Source organism: Polypterus senegalus, chromosome 7 (genome assembly GCF_016835505.1).
Source record: "Polypterus senegalus isolate Bchr_013 chromosome 7, ASM1683550v1, whole genome shotgun sequence".
In the NCBI taxonomy this organism is placed as follows: domain Eukaryota; kingdom Metazoa; phylum Chordata; class Cladistia; order Polypteriformes; family Polypteridae; genus Polypterus; species Polypterus senegalus.
In genome coordinates, this window is record NC_053160.1 from 69,733,677 (window position 1) to 69,755,810 (window position 22,134).

The following is a 22,134-nucleotide window of genomic DNA, read 5'->3' on the forward strand; positions in this document are numbered from 1 at the left end:
TTGGGAAACATTAATTGCTCACTATGAAGTACTGTGAAGTAGCAAATTTTACGTGTTAGCTAGATCTCTAAAATAATGTTTATTTTTTGGAGTGAAATTAATTTTTGTGATCATGTGAAGTCAATGTTATTAATGTACAAGTACCATCTACCCGAAGGTAATTGGGTAGATTATATGAAAGCATTTAATATTTGAGAAAATTAAATTATGACATAGAATATTGCTAATATTATGTAATATACATTGATTGTTGCATCTAAATTTCTAATAGTTGACTTAGAAAGTCTTGGACTTACAAATACTTAATTCATGCAACAATCATCTTGTTATATTCCAAAATGAATGCTCTTTTAGAAATCGGTGGCCTAATTTTAAAAGTATAAATCTTTTATTGAAGACATTCCTTTTAAGTAATATGTGCAAACATTGTTTCTAGTTTGTTATTTACCAATGCTTGTTTTTTGCAGAATTTTGCAAGGGTAAAAATGCAGATTACAATGTCTCTCGCATCACTTGTGGGCAAATCATCAGATTTCCATGAAGAGTACCTTAGGAAGTCTTTACGAACCATAATTGCCTATGCAGAAGCAGATGTGGAAATGCAGTCAACACAGTTCCCTTCTCAGGTATGGCACTTCACTTTGACCAAAAAATATTTCTAAAATGTAACTGTAAAATTGTGTCATTTTAACAAATAGTGAGTATAGAGATGTTGTTAGAAATAAGTAATCAACTAAACACTGATTGGCACAGGGGTTAACACACACACTTACATACAAACACAAATTATAGGATTGTAATTCTTAACCTGATTCCAAACCAATGCCTGAGAAGAATGTTCACTTTTTTGTCACATCCCAAGGGTTGGTCGAGTAGCCGGATATATTCCTGTGTGAGTTTTTCCTGTGAGGGAGTGGTATACTGTCCAGGGTTGTTGCCTCCAAGAGCCTGTATGGAAATAAATTGTTTCAAATAACAAACATTTAGAATGTAATAAGTTTATTTGATTATCTTTAACATCCCTTCCCTCTTTTACCCTTTAACATGGTGAGGAGTGTTATATATCGGTTATTTGCCCTCTTAGTGAATTTTGGCAAGCCAGGCCAGGTCCACTTTTCTCTGTACATTTCAGAAACAATAAAGCAAATCTCTAATCTTTCTGAATTTATGAAGGCTATTTTTAATGAGAAAGAGGTGTAACTAACTCAGCATCACAAAAGTACCAGTGCTGAATTAATCACTGACCCAGTCAGAACACTACACAATTTTGTGCTGGGCGTTATTATTTAGATAGTACAGCAGATCACACGTTTCTTTGCCTGAGACACATTAATATATGCAATGACTCATTAATTGTACTTAACAGTTAAAGCTACTATTAGTGGTAAAATGCTTTTTTGGAAAAAAAATTGCACTTGAGTAAAGGCTTAATCAGTCAATAAATACTTAACAAAACAATTCAATATATGATGCACAGGTTGATGACATGCTCAACAATCTGAACAGTATCTTGTCTGACACAGTGAAAATGAGGGAATTCCAGGAAGATCCAGAAATGCTAATGGACCTCATGTACAGGTATGAAAGTACACCAGTATGATGTGATATAGTGTGCAGTAAACCTTTTGACACATAAATGGTACTTGTATGAAACTGAGTAAAATAATAACTTCAAGATGTCTACAATAATGTCTTTTTATCATTATACTTGCTTGTATCATCCTGATAATCCACTCTAATTTGCTAAGATGTACTTGGCACACATAAATAAGTTATCCAGGAGATGAACCTAGACCACATGGTGACATAAAAATGTTTTGAGATTTAATCATAATAATAATCATTATACATTAGATCATTATAGATTTATTCATAATAATTATATTAAGATATACTGATATATGCTTTATATACATCTGACAGTCGTATGTATGCATAATTTCTGTAACAACTATAGAAAGCATGGAGTGTGTAATAGTACAAAATATTTTATTAGAAAGTCTAGAGCAGTGAAGTAGGAACTACTAAATTTTTCAGTACATCAGGGCTATGCAGATTAAAAGTTTGTTTTTAACTGAATTTTGAAAGCAAAAGATATAATATACTATATATGTTTATTGATTGTTTGCAGCTAACCAGACACTTGCATACATTATAATCTCTTAAAAAGGGCAAAGCAAAATCTCAGTGTTTTTCTTTGTTATTAAAAAGTCAATTTCCTGCAAACTTGAATTCGGTTGAGGGTGCTGGGGAGCCAAAGTCTGTCCTAGCTGTACCAGGAAGGAAGCCAGTTGTTAACAGCGCATATTCATATGCGCATCCATCATTATTCATACTTGGCCAGATAAGAGTGAACAGCCAAATTAACATTCATATATTTGGATTGTTGGATGAAAACTGGATTACTCTATGTATAGGGAAAATGAAGGAACTCCACATAGACAGTGACCAAACTGGGGTTCATGCTCAGACTTTTTTAAACTGTGAAGCAGCAGGTCTAACTGAATAAAGGAAAAATATAATTGTTTAAACAAATCAAATGTCTGTTTTATTTTCAAACCACTCTACAGTGATTACATGGAAGCATGCAACATTCTTAACCCTGGTTAATTTAATTCAGGGTTGTTTAGCATTGGAGCCTATTCCAGCAATATGAGACACAAGGCAGGAAACACCCATTGGTGGAGTGTCAGTCCATTGCTGGGCCAACTCATGTATTCACTCAAACTTCGTTATTGACATAACACACATGTATATGGAGGGAGGTGTGTGTGGAAAAACACATGTAGACATGGGAAAAATGTACAGAGTGTACAAAATAATTCTAGATCTGTGGGGTGGCAAATGTAACCACTCAGCCAACCCGTCTCTGGTTTTAGTGTTTCACATCAAAGTGTACAGTTAAATGTCGTGTTAAAGAAATGCAAGCAGTTTATATGAAAGCAGATTCTGAAATACATATAAAATTAGGATGTATACTTTGTGTGATATCAAATTTCCATCAGCTTTTTAAATTGTTTTCCTAAAATGATGTGATTGAATTATAATGATATATAATAACCCAAGAAAAGTTTATTTTCAGTCTATTTATATTGTCTTTTAAGATGCATCTAATTTTTGATGAATTGGTAAAACTAAAGTTTAGTTATATGAATTTTTTTATTTTGTTTTGTATTTGCATAGTTGTCATATCCCAGCTGCTTCACATGAATATCACCTATGATGTTTGCCAGTTTTTTCCCAACTCTTCCTGACTTATTATGAATGTGTTATCTGCAGTTCCCAGAATCTTCCCTGTTTCACCCAAATAATGTTTATATAAACCATGCCACTTTCATATAGAAACACGGAGACGATCAATACAAAAATGTTGCTTCTTCTTGTAATATCTATTAAATAAATAAATTTTCTGTCCACCCTGGCCATCGGACCTTACTCTTATTCTATGTTAATTAATGTTGACTTATGTTTATCTTTTATTGTGTCTTCTATTTCTCTATTCATTTTGTAAAGCACTTTGAGCTACATTTTTTTTGTATGAATATGTGCTATATAAATAAATGTTGATTGATTGATTGATTGATAATAGTTTTCATAAACAACCTATATTTCTTTATTTCTCAGAATTGCCAAAGGGTATCAGACATCTCCAGATCTTCGCCTCACCTGGCTGCAGAATATGGCAGAGAAACATACAAAAAGGAAGTGCTATACGGAGGCAGCCATGTGTTTGGTTCATGCAAGTGCACTTGTTGCTGAATATCTAAGCATGCTGGAGGATCACAACTATCTGCCTGTGGGTAGTGTCAGCTTTCAGGTATGAAGTACACATGAAGAACTTTTAGTAATTTTTGCAAGTTTAGAATAGGATGCATAGTAAATGACCTCAAAATGTTTCTTTTTCATGCGTTGTTTTTTTTTTTTTTTTTCGAAGAATGTCTCCTCTAATGTGTTGGAAGAATCAGCAGTTTCAGATGACATTCTGTCCCCTGATGAAGACGGCATTTGTAGTGGGAGGTACTTCACTGAAAATGGCCTGGTGGGGCTGCTTGAGCAAGCAGCTGAACTGTTCAGCACTGTGAGTTTTATTTTGATGATTAGAGAAGGGGGGTGACGATTATACATAATAGTTTTATATGTGTGAATTATGAACATCTAAGTCATTCAGTCAATTTGTTTGTGGAGATGTGCTGACATGTAAGAAAGCTAAAATTTCATTACAGTGAATATTTGAAGTATGATGGATTTTTAAGCTTCCAAAGTATATGCTCCATTTTACCAGGAAAATAAGTAAAAGTATAATAAAAGAAGTATCAGCATTCTGTCAAAAAATGCCTTACAGCAATATGATGACTAATAGGCTGTGAAGGTTTATCATATCAGCATACTTAATTATATTTCAGAAAAGGACACGAAAGGGAACAACAGAAGAAAGAACTTCTGCGGAAACTTTTCACATTATAATGCAAAGGCAGATTAACAACACACACTATATTCTTGCTCCTTGTAATGGCCTTAAATGTTGTTGTTAATTCAGATTGTTCTTAAAGACTTAGTAATGAGAGATATGTATGTCTATTAATTGTATTTTTGATAACACTTCCACTGCCCAGTTCAATGCTATTTGTATACAGTTAAAGTGTGCACCTAAGAAAAGGACAGTAACTCATCGTGAATTCAGCCTTGAGAGAAAATAAAATTTGCTGTGTTGTTTGACATTATTTAGTTTTCTTACTGACGTGGGTAATATTGTAGCTGCCTGCTGGAGTGTGATCTAAGCCGCAGCCTGGCTGAAAAGTCTGAGCAGTGAATTATCTTTGCTGGGCATGGATTGTCTATAACAAAATCAGGTGATCATACAATGTGGCTCATAAGTATACCTATTTCTAGAACACCTTGAGTCAAAAGTCAACAATGGATTTTGTAGATTTGTCATCTAAAGATTGTATGTCTAAGCTAGACGTAGGGAATTCACTGAAGAAGTTGAGACCATTTCTGGGGAATTCTGGTTTAACCTGCTTTGTTTGTCGCCATAGCAATCCTCATCAGGTGAAGCACATGAAAAATTTGTTTTTCAGGCAGGCCTTATTGTGTTTTGTGTTTGACTAATGCGAGGCTAAATGAAAAAATATATATATTTATTTTTATTTTGAGATCTTCCCCTTTTGAAAGAAAGTAAACTTGCACGTTAACTTGTGCATGTCTGAATTGAATAATCAAAGGCTTGACTACTAGCTGCATTTGACAAGGGTTTCCAGCTAATTAAAAATGCATCTACTAGAAAGGTTTCAGCAAATAGTATGAATCATGTAAATAAAGTCCACAGTCCAAGTGTCTTTGTTGTAAAAGTTTTAGAAAAGCAGTTCACATAAAAAATAAGAAAGAAAGTTAATAATATGCAAAAAAAGGAAAAACGTCTTCTCTATGATATTTAGTTTAAGGTTTCAGTATCTTAGTTACATTTCTTAAGTCCTATATGTTATCACATACACTGGGACCTTACGTACATGATGTAACGTTAGCAATCAGAAAACTATATGCCTTCAAAAAATTTTGTCTCATGGTTCATGTTTCTTTCTAGATGTCTACTTACAATCTGAGATCATTCTATTGTCTAAATACATAAGCATAGCAGAGCATTGATGTTATTCCATTAACATGTTAGCTTATAGAGGGTATCTGTGTTGCTATGTTAAACCTACATTCTACTCAAATTAAGCCAAAACCTTTGTGAATTTACCATTACCATTAACTTAAAAGGCTTACACTTCGGTAATGAACTGTTGTGTACCGTGTTACTGAGCATCATTGTCATTTCAAATCCACAGCTTTTCTATGATGATTTTCACAACCCAAAATTGCCACAAATTGTGTATAGAGGTTTAATGGTGGTGCGTGATTGGTGGAGGACTCATTCAAGTACAATGTTCTGTTTCTGTTAGCTTAGGCCGTGGCTCCCCATGACTAGGACAAATGTGTAATATAAATTAATCAGTGAATGAGTAAGCCATTTGTTTAAATTCTTTGATATGTGTTTTCTTGTCAGGCTGGACTCTATGAGACTGTAAATGAAGTGTACAAAATTGTCATCCCTGTATTGGAAGCTCACAGAGATTTCCGTAAGCTGTCTGTCACTCATGATAAACTACATAAAGCCTTTGACAGTATTATAAAAAAGGTAAGTAAGCACCAACATTACCACCAGCATTTTCTACAAATTGTAGATTATGAAAGTATAAATGTGTTATCTTAAGGCAGTCAGGGGCGTATACATATTGCTTTCTTCAAAAATATTAAGATCTTGCTTTCCACATTTCTTTCCAGCATCTTTCCAACTTGCAGTCTGTTATGTGAGGCAGAAATGGTACAGGTACATACACAATTTTAATAGCACTGAATGACAAAAATCATTCAAGTACTTACATCTCTTAAGAGTTTATAAAAGCACAGAAAACAGTGTTTAGAGAACATGCAGTATTTTACAGGGCCACGGGCTTATCTCATGGCCTGGTACATCCACACATGCCTTAAAACATATTGTGAAAAAAAAAACACTAAAGGTATTAGAGAAAATGGCACTTATCTTGACTTTTAAGGTTGATTTCCTTAAAAATAAACCATTTGACAGTGCGCAGCAGCAACCTGTCTTTATCATCTTAATCGAAATGTTATTTATAAGCCTTAGCACAATAAGTGAATTGATTCCATGTATGTCCAACCTGTCCATATATTCCCTTTCTTATCTCTTTTGCTCTAATTAGAATAAACCACCATGTTTTTGGCTATATGAATGACTTTGTGCTTGATCTTTGGCTGTAGTCATATTTTCTAGGATTCTTACATTTCAGAATGACTATGTTTCACAGCTAATTAAATGTCTCATAATTTAGGTACATACTAAACCTGTTTTGTGTATGTGTGTAAGTGCTATATGAGTTTAACCTATGTATAAATATTGATAAATCTCTAATATTTGCATAACTAGTGCCACACTAAATATGGATTATATTTTCTGAAAACTACGCACATTGCACCACAAATTACACCAATGAAATGGAAAGATTTAAGAATCTAGCAAATGCCCTATCACTTAAAATTATATTTGGCAGCACTTTCCCATGTGGTTTTTTACCTGAAGCAAATATTCAGTGGAATATCAAGGAATAAAATGGAATAAAATTTACATATATTCACATCTGATAACAAAAGCATCTGTGAAAGGACTAAAACCTGTAAGACTTGTAAAGGAAAGTTTTGTTTCAGTGGTTCCAAGCCTAGTAATATACCCACTATGTACATGATTTTTTGAGTGAATGATTGTCTGCAAATGTGTTAAAATTTTGTTTCTCGCAATCTCCATTGTGCTAGGAGGACCTGTCTAGCAGTATCCAGAACCACAATCTCTTTGTGGGTAGCTGAATAAATAAAACCAATATAATGAATATCTAGAGTGCAGTATGCAAAAGGAAGCAAAACCACACTCAATCAATGCAATAACTACAGCATGCAGTACCCAAATAAGTGACATATTGTATGCAGCAAAGTGGTGGTTCTTCTAAGCAAGTGTCGTCTGCTATAACTTAAACATGGCATAGTTCCATTTCACAGAGACATCATCATCTCCCTAAGGAATATTTAGCTACAGTGGTATGAAAAACTATTTGCCCCCTTCCTGATTTCTTATTCTTTTGTATGTTTGTCACACAAAATGTTTCTGATCATCAAACACATTTAACCATTAGTCCAATATAACACAAGTAAACACAAAATGCAGTTTTTAAATGATAGTTTTTATTATTTAAGGAGAAAAAAAATCCAAACCTACATGGCCCTGTGTGAAAAAGTAATTGCCCCCTGAACCTAATGACTGGTTGGGCCACCCTTAGCAGCAATAACTGCAATCAAGCGTTTGCAATAACTTGCAATGAGTCTTTTACAGCACTCTGGAGGAATTTTGGCCTACTCATCTTTGCAGAATTGTTGTAATTCACCTTTATTTGAGGGTTTTCTAGCATGAACCGCCTTTTTAAGGTCATGCCATAGCATCTCAATTGGATTCAGGTCAGGACTTTGATTAGGCCACTCCAAAGTCTTCATTTTGTTTTTCTTCAGCCATTCAGAGGTGGATTTGCTGGTGTGTTTTGGGTCATTGTCCTGTTGCAGCACCCAAGATCGCTTCAGCTTGAGTTGACGAACAGATGGCCGGACATTCTCCTTCTGGATTTTTTGGTAGACAGTAGAATTCATGGTTCCATCTATCACAGCAAGCCTTCCAGGTCCTGAAGCAGCAAAACAACCCCAGACCATCACACCACTACCACCATATTTTACTTTTGGTATGATATTCTTTTTCTGAAATGCTGTGTTCCTTTTACGCCAGATGTAACGGGACATTTGCCTTCCAAAAGGTTCAACTTTTGTCTCATCAGTCCACAAGGTATTTTCCCAAAACTCTTGGCAATCATTGAAATGTTTCTTAGCAAAATTGAGACGAGCCCTAATGTTCTTTTTGCTTAACAGTGGTTTGCGTCTTGGAAATCTGCCATGCAGGCCGTTTTTGCCCAGTCTCTTTCTTATGGTGGAGTCGTGAACACTGACCTTAATTGAGGCAAGTGAGGCCTGCAGTTCTTTAGACGTTGTCCTGGGGTCTTTTGTAACCTCTCGGATGAGTCGTCTCTGCGCTCTTGGGGTAATTTTGGTCAGCCGGCCACTCCTGGGAAGGTTCACCACTGTTCCATGTTTTTGCCATTTGTGGATAATGGCTCTCACTGTGGTTCGCTGGAGTCCCAAAGCTTTAGAAATGGCTTTATAACCTTTACCAGACTGATAGATCTCTGTTCTCATTTGTTCCTGAATTTCTTTGGATCTTGGCATGATGTCTAGCTTTTGAGGTGCTTTTGGTCTACTTCTCTGTGTCAGGTAGCTCCTATATAAGTGACTTCTTGATTGAAACAGGTGTGGCAGTAATCAGGCCTGGGGGTGGCTACAGAAATTGAACTCAGGTGTGATACACCACAGTTAGGTTATTTTTAACAAGGGGCAATTACTTTTCACACAGGGCCATGTAGGTTTGGATTTTTTCTCCCTAAATAATAAAACCATCATTTAAAAACTGCATTTTGTGTTTACTTGTGTTATATTTGACTAATGGTTAAATGTGTTTGATGATCAGAAACATTTTGTGTGACAAACATGCAAAAGAATAAGAAATCAGGAAGGGTGCAAATAGTTTTTCACACCACTGTATGTACCTGTGAAATTATTTATTCTAGCTTAGATGAACTTTGCATCTTGCTTTCGCTTCTGGATGTTATTTTTTCTCAAGCTAATTAGGACAAAAAAGAAGTTTATAGTACACCATGGAAAAAAGGGAATATGAGCAGTCAGTGCAAAAAAGAAAAGTATTTACAGTTGGAAAACATACCTTTACCTGCTGCTTCTTTGAATTCAGATTGCTCTGTCATTTTTTATTTTCAGATGGTTGTTAAATCAATTTGCATGTTGTCACAAAGGTACTTTTCTATTTTTCTTGTCATGAACCATCACTGAATTATCCATTTTACTTTTAAAGGGCACATGCCAGTCATTTGCTGTATACTGTTCTATGAAAAATATTAATTTTGGTGATTGTAAGAAACTATTTTTGGCTTGAAAGATTAAAGTACTAAAACACATTGAAATTTCTTTTATACAGGGTCACAAGAGAATGTTTGGTACCTACTTTCGTGTAGGATTCTATGGATCTAAGTTTGGAGGTCTAGATGAACAAGAATTTATTTATAAGGAGCCTGCCTTTACAAAACTGCCAGAAATATCACATAGATTAGAGGTAAAATTCTAAAAAATACACACATAATTATATGTTTGTATTATAAACCTTCAAAATGTTGCTTATTGTTTGTTTTAAACATTTTCACTTTAACTAAAGTTAAACTCATCAAACTATATTTCGCAATGGACTGCAGTGTGTTATATGCAAAGGAGAAATCACAGTTTTACAAGGGTAAGCATTTATATGGCATTAGAATTGAGAGGTGAAATGATGTCATTGCTTATTATGTCACTGAAAGTCAGTTGGAGGTAAACTTGTGGTTATCTTTCTACTATCATTGCCACTTTAGCAGACTGCCTGCACACTATAATCTTTCTGTATGACATACTCTTAAACTTTCTTCAAAACTATCATTAAACACGTTAACATTTTTTTGAATATGAAATTCAAGCAACCAGGAAATGGCAGGCATTATCAGGGGCCTTTCCTGAAAGCTTATTACATAGCATACATTTATAGAAATCCACTTCAGAAAACATAGATTTATAGAATGAAAATACTTTTTAGGAGGTACTTTCAGGCAAAGCAGTAAACTCAACAGATGATCAGAGTGTATCAACAGGACAAAAACATAGATTATGGATGATAGCATCTGCTTTTGAATATGCCTGAGAAGTGTAGTGTTGTTAGCTTCACACAAACCTTGGAAAATGCATAAACTATGGTATGAGGAAGTCCGGAATCAGAATCAAACTGAAGTATTGTGCTGTGGCAGTACTGACTGTACAACGGTGGATCTGTGCTATGTGTGTTGGATATGGGCATCAGTCCATTTTAGCCAGCTAACCTGAACAATAATTATTGGTGTAACATGGCCTATGCAGTGTAGTGTTCTACAATATGTACTTTTTTTGTTTTTCCAGTTTTTTTAGATATCTTTTGGACCCTTTGGTGTTATTCTGGATTTGTAGAAATGCCAAAGTACTCTTTCTATGATCATTTATCATTTTCTAGATCTTCTTCTTCTTCTTTCAGCTGCTCCCGTTAGCGGTCGCCACAGTGGATCATCTTCCATATCTTTCTGTCCTGTGCATCTTGTTCTATTACACCCATCACCTGCATGTCCTCTCTCACCACATCCATAAACCTTTGCTTAGGCCTTCCTCTTTCCCTCCTTCCTGGCAGCTCTATCCTTAGCATCCTTCACGCAATATACCCAGCATCTCTCCTCTGCACATGTCCAAATCAATGCAGTCTCACCTCTCTGACTTTGTCTCCCAACCATCCAACCAGAGCTGACCCTCTAATGTACTCATTTCTAATCCTGTTCATCCTCGTCACGCCCAATGCAAATCTTAGCATCTTTAACTCTGCCATCTCCAGCTCTGTCTCCTGCTTTCTGGTCAGTGCCACTGTCTCCAACCCATATAACATAGCTGGTCTCTCTACCGTCCTGTAGACCTTCCCTTTCACTCTTGCTGATACCCGTCTATCACAAATTACTCCTGACACTCTTCTCCACCCATTCCACCCTGCCTGCACTCTCTTTTTCACCTCTCTTCCACAATCCCCATTTCTCTGTACTGTTGATCCAAAGTATTTAAACTCATCCACCTTCGCCAACTCTACTCCCTGCATCCTCACCATTCCACTGACCTCCCTCTCATTTACACACATGTATTCTGTCTTGTTCCTACTGACCTTCATTCCTCTCCTCTCTAGAGCATATCTCCACCTCTCCAGGGTCTCCTCAACCTGCTCCCAACTATCGCTACAGATCACAATGTCATCAGCAAACATCATAGTCCACGGGACTCCTGTCTAATCTCGTCTGTCAACCTGTCCATTACCACTGCAAATAAGAAAGGGCTCAGAGACGATCCCTGCTGTAATCCCACCTTCTACTTGAATGCATCCGTACTTCTACCGCAGACCTCACCACTGTCACACTTCCCTCATACATATCCTGTACAACTGTTATGTACTTCTCTGCCACTCCCGACTTCCTCATACAATACCACAACTACTCTTGAGGCACCCTGTCATATGCTTTCTCCAGGTCCATAAAGACACAATGCAACTCCTTCTGGTCTTCACTAAACTTCTCTATCAACATCCTCGGAGCAAACATTGTGTCTGTGGTGCTTTTTCTTGGCATGAAACCATAGTGCTGCTCAGTAATCATCACCTTACTTCTTAGCCTAGCTTCCACTACTCTTTTCCATAACTTCATGCTGTGGCTCATCAATTTTATTCCCCTGTAGTTACTGCAGTCCTGCACATCCCCCTTATTCTTAAATATCGGCACAAGTACACTTCTCCACTCCTCAGGCATTTTCTCACTTTCCAAGATTCCATTAAACAATCTGGTTAAAAACGCCACTGCCATCTCTCCTAAACACCTCCATGCTTCCATAGGTATGTCATCTGGACCAAAGGCCTTTCCATTTTTCATCCTCTTCATAGCTGTCCTTACTTCCTCCTTGCTAATCCATTGCACTTCCTGATTCACTATCTCCACATCATCCAACCTCTTCTCTCTCTCGTTCTCGTCATTCATCAGCCTCTCAAAGTACTCTTTCCATCTGCTCAACACACTCTCTTCGCTTTTGAGTATGTTTCCATCTTTATCCTTTATCACCCTAACTTTCTGCACATCTTTCCCAGCTCGGTCCCTCTGTCTAGCCAATCAGTACAGGTCCTTTTCTCCCTCCTTAGTGTCCAACCTCTCATACAACTCGTCATATGCCTTTTCTTTAGCCTTCGCCACCTCTCTCTTCACCTTGCGCCTTATCTCATTGTACTCTTGTCTACTTTCTGCATCTCTCTGACAATCCCACTTCTTCGTTGCCATCCTCTTCCTCTGTATACTCTCCTGTATTTCCTCATTCCACCACCAGGTTACCTCTTCCTCCTTCCTCTTTCCAGATGTCACTCCAAGCACCCTTCTTGCTGTCACCCTTACTACATCTGCTGTAGTTTCTCAGCTGTCTGGTAACTCTTCCCTGATACCCAGTGCCTGTCTCACCTCCTCCCTTAACTCTACCTTGCAGTCTTCCTGTTTCAACTTCCATTTGATCCTTGGCTCTGCCCTCACTCTCTTCCTCTTCTTGATTTCCAGCGTCATCCTACAGACCATCATCCTATGCTGCTTAGCTACACTTTCCCCCTGCCACCACTTTGCAGTCTTCAGTCTCCTTCAGATCAACTCTTCTGCATATGATGTAATCTACCTGTGTGCACCTTCTTCCACTCTTATACGTAACCTTATGTTCCTCCCTCTTCTTAAAATACGTATTCAACACAGTCATGTCCATCCTTTTGGCAAAATCTACTATCCTCTGACCTTCTTCATTCCTCTCCTTGACACCATACCTACCCATCACATCCTCGTCTCCACTGTTCCCTTCACCAACATGCCCATTGAAATCCGCTCCAATCACCACTTTCTGTGCCTTAGGTACATTGTTCATCACTTCATCCAGCTCACTCCAAAAATCTTCTTTCTCACACATTGCACACCCAACTTGCGGTGCATATGCACTAACAACATTCATCATCACACCTCCAATTTCCAGCTTCATAATCATTACTCTGTCTGACACTCTTTTCACCTCCAAAACACTCTTGACATACTGTTCCTTCAGAATAACCCCAACTCCATTTCTCCTCCCATCCACACCATGGTAGAACAATTTGAATCCACCTCCGATCCACCTGGCCTTACTCCTTTAGTCTCTTGCACGCACAATATATCAACCTTCCTTCTCTCCATTATATTTGCTAACTCTCTCCTCTTACCAGTCATACTGCCAACATTCAAAGTTCCTACCCTCAGTTCCACTCTCTTTACTTTCCTCCTCTCCTCCTGCCTTCGGACATGTTTCCCCCCTCTTCTTCTCCTTCTTCTTCGGCCAATAGTAGTCTAATTTCCTCCAGCACCCTGTTGGCTAACAGTACTGGTGGCAGTCATTGTTAACCCGGGGCTCGACCGATCCGGTATGGAAATTTGTATTGTTGTCCGCATATTGATTTGGCAAAATTTTACACCGGATGCCCATCCTGACGTAACCCTCCCCATTTATCCCCTGTGGCTGGGTTATATCATTTTCTAGATACAGATGTTTTTATTTTTCTACCATTTATTCAATTGTCTGCATATCAGCTTGAAAGCTATGTGTGCTTAAATTGCTAAAAAAAACCATAGATATATACTTCCTTAGAGCTGCAGTATCTGACATATCCAGTACCTTTATTGATATGTATTTCTTAGTTTTTTCTACATTATTTTTGCTAATATGCAAATTGCAATTATGTTTCAGTATAAACTGTTGGCTTAAAGGATCACATACAGTTTAAATGAGATAACATCTTTCCATACATATTTTTAACCTTTTTCAGTTAACAAAGTTTTAGGAGCAAATCTAATCTAAAGAAACACAAGCTCTCTTTTTGTTATATTTAAGTTAGAGTAAATGGAAACAAGACTTACTTTGGCTGAAATGTAGCTTTCAGTGTGATGATGAGCAAGATACAAAATGGTAAAATTGGGTAAGACCTCCAAAAGACTCAAAACAGGACAGGGCCTTTCATAGCCTTTCCAGGAAAAGCCTCACCCTTGACAACCTTACCCAAAACTCCATAGGCAGGCTCTGGCCATCACAGGCCATAAAAGGGAATCTGGTTTTAAAAGTTCCAGATGTCTCAAATTATACAAAATACACATAAATGATACACAAGGGAGAGGAAGCATGAAACCCCCTTAGTTTAAGTCTAAATTTAATCCAAAATCTTTGCAAATAATGACATTTATTTAAAATAAACAAAGGAAGAACAAAAACAATAGCAAGGCAAAAATGCAAAGGAAAACCACTACAGCAAATACAAATCCACAATTCATTAATCCAAATCTAAAAACAGAACTAAAACTTCAAGAAGTCAGAAACTCAATACAAGAATAGCACTCTTCAAGCATTAATCAGTAAATCAGTAAAGCATTAGCTATTAGGTCAGCAGCCTCAAATACAGTGCATCCGGAAAGTATTCACAGCGCATCACTTTTTCCACATTTTGTTATGTTACAGCCTTATTCTAAAATGGATTAAATTCATTTTTTCCTCAGAATTCTACACACAGCACCCCATAATGACAATGTGAAAAAAGTTTATTTGAGATTTTTGCAAATTTATTAAAAATGAAAAAATTGAGAAAGCACATGTACATAAGTATTCACTGCCTTTGCCATGATGCTCAAAATTGCGCTCAGGTGCATCCTGTTTCCACTGATCATCCTTGAGATGTTTCTGCAGCTTAATTGGAGTCCACCTGTGGTAAATTCAGTTGATTGGACATGATTTGAAACGGCACACACCTGTCTATATAAGGTCCCACAGTTGACAGTTCATGTCAGAGCACAAAACCAAGCATGAAGTCAAAGGAATTGTCTGTAGATCTCTGAGACAGGATTGTCTCAAGGCACAAATCTGGGGAAGGTTACAGAAAAATGTCTGCTGCTTTGATGGTCCCAATGAGCACAGTGGCCTCCATCATCCGTAAGTGGAAGAAGTTTGAAACCACCAGGACTCTTCCTAGAGCTGGCCGGCCATCTAAACTGAGCGATGGGGGAGAAGGGCCTTAGTCAGGGAGGTGACCAAGAACTTGATGGTCACTCTGTCAGAGCTCCAGAGGTCCTCTGTGGAGAGAGGAGAACCTTCCAGAAGGACAACCATCTCTGCAGCAATCCACCAATCAGGCCTGTATGATAGAGTAGCGAGACAGAAGGCACTCCTTAGTAAAAGGCACATGGCAGCCCACCTGGAGTTTGCCAAAAGGCACCTGAAGGACTCTCAGACCATGACAAACAAAATTCTCTGGTCTGATGAGACAAAGATTGAACTCTTTGGTGTGAATGCCAGGCGTCACATTTAGAGGAAACCAGGCACCGCTTATCACCAGGCCAATACTATCCCTACAGTGAACCATGGTGGTGGCAGCATCATGCTGTGAGGATGTTTTTCAGTGGCAGGAACTGGGACACTAGTCAGGATAAAGGGAAAGATGACTGCAGCAATGTACAGAGATATCCTGGATGAAAACCTGCTCCAGAGCGCCCTTGACCTCAGACTGGGGCAACTGTTCATCTTTCAACAGGACAATGACCCTAAGCACACAGCCAAGATATCAAAGGAGTGGCTTCAGGACAACTCTGTGAATGTCCTTGAGTTGCCCAGCCAGAGCCCAGACTTGAATCCGATTGAACATCTCTTGAGAGATCTTAAAATGGCTGTGCATCGACGCTTCCCATCCAACCTGATGGAGCTTGAGATGTGCTGCAAAGAGGAATGGGCGAAACTGGCCAAGGATACGGGTGCCAAGCTTGTGGCATCATATTTAAAAAGACTTGAGGCTGTAATTGCTGCCAAAGGTGCATCAACAAAGTATTGAGCAAATTTTATTTTTAATAATAAATTTGCAAAAACCTCAAGTAAACTTTTTTCACGTTGTCATTATGGGGTGTTGTGTGTAGAATTCTGAGGAAAAAATGAATTTAATCCATTTTGGAATAAGGCTTCAACATAACAAAATGTGGAAAAAGTGATGCGCTGTGAATACTTTCCAGATGCACTGTAAATAGGCTGTCCTTCAGTGGTGACATCAGGGTGGTCCTGCCTCTTGGGGTTCTGCCCACAAAGTACAAGAAACATAGGAGAACAATGCAAAATACATAGATCTAAATACTAAATAAACATAATATAAATAAAATTATATGATTGCAATAAATATCTGAAAAATAATACTTTTAAACAAACAAAAAAGATGCAGAAAGGAAAATAAACATAAGCCAGGGAACACACCTTGGCTGAAACATGAAATTCAGGCTGTATTAAATGAAGGTTTCTCTAACTGAAGATTTCTCAAAAACAGCTTAATTGACAATAGAGCATCTGACAGAGTAAGTTTTTACCATTGAACTTTGAGGCAGGCAGTGTATTTGTCCAAATGATGTCCTTTTAGATAACAGATTCGACTTGCTTTATAATTTAATTCCTTGCTTCAGCAACATAGAGCAAGTGTTGCATATACTTGTTTCATTGTCACTGCATTTGCGCTAAAAAGTAATTGCTCAGCCAGCATTTTATCCAACAAACTCCACAGTATTCAATGAGTAGTCTGCATTTTGTTGCTAATACTTAATGCTTTCATTATGTCAGTCTATATTGTGGTAAGTAATCTTAATTTTGGAATTGATACCAATAGATTTTTATTAAATTATTATGTAATATTTATATGGTGCATTGAATATCATCTGTTATAGATAAACACTAATATTCTGGCCGTGTTATTCTGTAAGTGGCAGGCCTTACAAATTGTTATAATTTGCTGCTTGTTGATATAGTCTTGTTAGAATACAGCTTGAGATCAACCCTTCATTTCATTAGATGGGTATTCTTGTCCCATTCCATCCAAATATTTTGGTTGGGTATATAAATGTTCCAAATACCAAAACAAAAAGCAAAAAAACAAAAATCATACTAGAACCATGTAACAGAAAAGGAAAGTTATTAAAAAGAGTAGTTTGGCTATCCTGTAGTGCTTGGGCCTTCTGCATGTGTAGTTTTCAGTAATAAAGAGTTTTTAAATATAATGTATTCGACTATTTTGTGCTTTTTATATTTACAGTGGAACCTCGGTTCACGAACGTCTCGGTACACGTACAACTCGGTTTACGACCACACACTTGGTATATGAACAAGCCAGTTTCCCTTTCGATTTGTACATGTTCAGTCTCTCTCTGTGCATTTCCTGTGCAGCAAGCAACACACACACACACACACAGGCAGCGAGAGAGAAACAGACGCACACGCACAGGCAGAGCGCGCGCGCACACAGTGAACACACACACACACACACACAGGCAGCACGAGAGAGCGCCACATACAGGCAGTGCGCGCGGACACACACAGGCAGCGCGAGAGAGCGTGACACACACACACAGAGGCAACGTGAGATGCAGACACACAGGCAGCGCGAGAGAGCGTGACACACATATACACACACAAAGAGGCAGTACCAGAGAGAGCGCGACACACACACACAGAGGCAGCGCGAGAGGGAGCTGGACGCATTAAGGTAGGAAGGCAGTTAAAGAATGCACTGGGCTTGATTTTGTTTTCACTTCTGTGTCCTGCGATCGGTTCATAGCGTGCATTGTTGCAATGTTATTTTTCTTGGTGGTTTATTAAATTACGGAATTTTTCAAATGTTCATTTATTTCCCTGTGCTTAAACACATTAAAAAAGTGCTTTTAGCCAGCAGTTGGTAGCGCTATAGCGCAAACTATTGCAGTGTTAGTTTCCTCTGTTGTTCAAGGTTTTCTCAGTGTTATTCAATGTTTTTACATTTAGTTTACTATTACGCTGTGTATTCTATGGTTTAATTAACTATATTTGTGCTTAAAAACTTAAAAAATATATATATTTACATACAGTTTGTATGGTCTGGAACGGATTAATTGTATTTACATACAATCCTATGGGGGAAATTGCTTCGATTCACAACTAAACTGAGATTCTACTGTATCTGTTTTCTTACTTTTTTGACACATTGTTCTTTTTTGTATTATGTTATGTTTTGTGTTGCCTTATGTTTTTGATTACGGTACATTATTGCTTTTTACTCAACTTATAACTTACAATTTTTGTTTTTTGAATGTTTTCATTTTTAGTCTGAATCTTTTTATTTTACAGTGATTTTTTTACATTTCCACAACACCATTTTGTATTCATTATTTAGATATGGGCACTGCCATTTTGTTGGTTTGTTTACATTTGAAATGATTCCAGTTGCCACTTTCTGACGGCCATAAGTTGCATCAGTTGACATCAGATGTTGAGGCTATTTAAAATGGTATGATGCTATCTCATGAGTCAATGTTTTTGAATTCTAGAAATTAAATGCTTTTGGTAGTTGGCTTTCAAAACTCTTTGACAAGTCAGAACTTTTGCATGGTATTTTTTCTGCAGATATTTTTGGACTCAATTTTGTGTTTTGCTGATTGGTGCCGTTTTGACTTTCTGCCTTTTGAACCTGGTTTTTTTTTAAACTTCCGATTTTTGTGTCATTGTCTGTTCATTGTTCTGACTTCAGTATCTACTATTTTCATACCTGGTAGAATATCATGTAATCTCTTTGTGTTTCTGCTTATACGGGTATGCTGAAGCTATTGATGGAAGGTCACGTTCAGGGGGCATCTTCTCTGAAGTTGTTTGGTCAGTGCTTGCAGGCAAGTGTGTATGTTTTGAAAATGAGTACTTTACCTTATTTTATAACAACATTAGTCACGATGGATTTGACATGGTGACTTTCTTACAAATACAACTCAATAGCCCACACACTCAAACTCAGACATATTTATTAAACTATTATAAATTACTCTTGTGCTCAAAATGTTTATTTCATGTTTCTCAGTTTTTCAATAGGTACTTTTATAAAAATGTTTTAATCCAGATCTGTTTATTCAATGCAATAGCAGTGAAATGGTGTTCAAGTGGTGTGGCAGGTCCTGTACGCTTTACTTGTGTGACAATACAAGTGACAGTGCTGTTTTGGTATTGCAAATAATAGTAATTAATTGGAATATCATGTTGCTACCAAGAGTCTTCAGAAATATTCTTGAATAAACAACTTTCAAATAGTTTTAATTGTGTTAAGTATTATTTGTTTTATATTACATTTATTAACATACTGTACATTAATGATTTTAAATTGCACTGCCCTTGCTCAACATTACTGGCACGTTTTTTATTTGATGAGTATTTTCTTTCCCCTTTATTAACTAAATTAACTGTAGTTTTAATATACATCTTTGTAACTATTTACATATTAATTTAATGAGTCAGGGAGAGCACCTCTTTAATTCATTGCTCAAGTTTGTGAAATTTTTTTATTTGTTGTTGCTTATATAGGGATTTTATGGCCAGTGTTTTGGGCAAGAGGCAGTAGAGGTGATAAAAGATTCTACACCTGTTGACAAGTCCAAGTTGGATCCTAATAAGGTATTGTGCTGGCTTTAAGACATTACAGTTAACTCATTTTATTTTAATTTACATATTTTTGTAATTTATTTATATAGACTTGCTTTTATTTTTAAAACATAAAAAGTATGTACATTGTACATTCAAATTCATATTTCTGATTGTGGTATTGATAGATGTAAACCAAAGCACAAGTAAAATCAATAATATTTCTAATCATCCCTGATTACAACTTCCCAAAATTAATATCCTTCATTCTGTATTATATTATATAGTTTTGGTAATGGAAAACACAAAAGAGGTTTTGTGTTTCTGGTTTAGCTAAACCTGAGTGTTGTGTTTTATCGTATTACCTTTACAGAATGCACTCACTCAGTGCTGTAAAATTCTTCATCAACTCTTAAGATGTTCTAAATTAAAATTTGTGAAGTATTATTGAAATTAAAGAGAAATTAATTATAGAATAATAAAAACTATATCTGATAGTGGGGGGTAAAGATTCAGTATGATATTATATTGCAGGCATCAATGTATAGTAAAGTAAGAAACGGCAAATATGCCGTATTTTGGACATCTCCAGTTACAGTAATCAGCAATTAGCTATTCAACTATTTTTAATGAGTATATTTAATGACATGCTGTCTTATTTAAAGGAACCTCAGTGGAACTCTTGCTTTATGTAGCACGGATTATGCCAAATCACTAACACAAATTTAGCGAATGGGAACTTTAAACTGATTAAATAATACATTTTTATGTTATAATAAAAAAATCTGACTGCTTTACTACCTGTCTATGATGAGTTGAAATCTAATTAATCAATGTAAACATCAGTGTTAACATTTGCATTGCTCCATGTGATGCATGTCTCTGTTGCATTTCATTTGGTATGGGATTCATAAAGGCAGTGGTAATGTTTGTAATGCACCATCAGTTAGAATGAAACACACATAGCAACCAGCCAGATACACAAACAGATGCACAGACATTTATCTTTTTGTTTAGATGGATACAGAATCTTGGTGATGATGTGGTAGAGTCTCAGAAATTTAATTTCTTAAAATCCATGACTCAGTAGTGGAAAGTGTGGCTTCCCTGATTACCTTTGGAAAAGCTACTAGATGTGTTGTCTCTGCTATGCAACTAACTGCACAAAGTTTTATACATTTTGTACAAGAATTAAATTGCCATTATTACTAGAGTTACATGTTCAAGGAAATGCACCAAAGCACCTTTTCATATGGTTTTGTGTTACCATCTAGTGTGTATAGTATAATAGCAAGCTGAAAAACAAATTCAAAGCAAATAAAATTTGACCTCTTAAAATTCATATGATTTGATTTTTATCAACATCTTCTGTTTTTAAAAGTTCAAATAAGTAACTGAAATAAGTATTTAAAAATGGAGCAATCAATTCAACTTAATTTTCTGATTAATAAAGTATACAAAGAAAACCTAAATGCCTCAAAAATGTACTGTGGATGATTGCCGGCTTTCCATGCCGGTCCGCACCCCCAGGCCGCCAGGAGGAGCTCTCCCGACAGCAGGATCATGCCCCGAGGTCCAACAGGGCATAATGGACCTTGTAGTATTTTTACACAACCCTGCTGGATACCTTGGGGGCCACTGTAGGGGGGCTTATGGGCTCTTTTATGCCCTATGACCGAGAGTGCGTCATGATCCGCGTGACAGGAACGAACAACGTGCTCCCGGGTTAAAGAAAAGGACTGATTGCCCTGACCCGGAAGGAGTAAGGAACTATGGACTGTCGGGACAGGAATACCTCCGGGTCAGGGGCTATAAAAGGACGGTGCCTCAGTCCAGACACTGAGCTGTGCTGGGAGGTGGAGGAGCAAAGTGTCTGGGCGAGGAGGAGAGGTTATTGTATTCATTATTGTTAGTTTATTGTATGAGTAGTGTGGAGGGTGCTTGGTGCACATTTGTGATAGAAGAAAATAAAGAGTCTTGGATTTTTACCCGGTGTCTGGAGTTATACCTGAGGGTTCAAGGGAGCACTAGCGCCCCCTACTGCCACAGTACATTTAGTTATATTAAAAATAGGATGTTGGCATGGTATGCATAGTTGAAGGCACAGGGACGTTTGTAAATGTGCTTCTGTAGTCATAGTGAAGTATTAAATGTATAAAACTTGGTGAGAGTCTTGGGGCATCACTTATAAAACTTTTTGTGGAGTTCAGTATGAAAATAAGCACATGCCAAAAACACAGGAAAATGGCAGAAAAAAAATGAAATTTATAAAACTTTATGTACACACTTCACCTTATAAAAGTGAGCATGTTCACACATCATCAAAGCTGCTTTGAAACA

The 22,134-nt window shown here is 37.0% G+C and overlaps 1 protein-coding gene across 3 annotated transcripts in view; it reads left to right on the forward strand.

Moving 5' to 3' along the window:
- dock8 (dedicator of cytokinesis 8) overlaps nucleotides 1-22,134 on the forward strand; it is a 229,161-nt gene that overhangs the window by 186,167 nt on the left and 20,860 nt on the right. For all 3 annotated transcript variants that reach the window (XM_039758842.1, XM_039758843.1, XM_039758844.1), the window contains 7 exons: nucleotides 468-626; nucleotides 1,478-1,578; nucleotides 3,625-3,817; nucleotides 3,935-4,078; nucleotides 6,047-6,178; nucleotides 9,695-9,829; nucleotides 19,738-19,827. In XM_039758842.1, coding sequence (XP_039614776.1) covers nucleotides 468-626; nucleotides 1,478-1,578; nucleotides 3,625-3,817; nucleotides 3,935-4,078; nucleotides 6,047-6,178; nucleotides 9,695-9,829; nucleotides 19,738-19,827 — 954 coding nt within the window. The remainder of the gene's footprint in view (nucleotides 1-467; nucleotides 627-1,477; nucleotides 1,579-3,624; nucleotides 3,818-3,934; nucleotides 4,079-6,046; nucleotides 6,179-9,694; nucleotides 9,830-19,737; nucleotides 19,828-22,134) is intronic.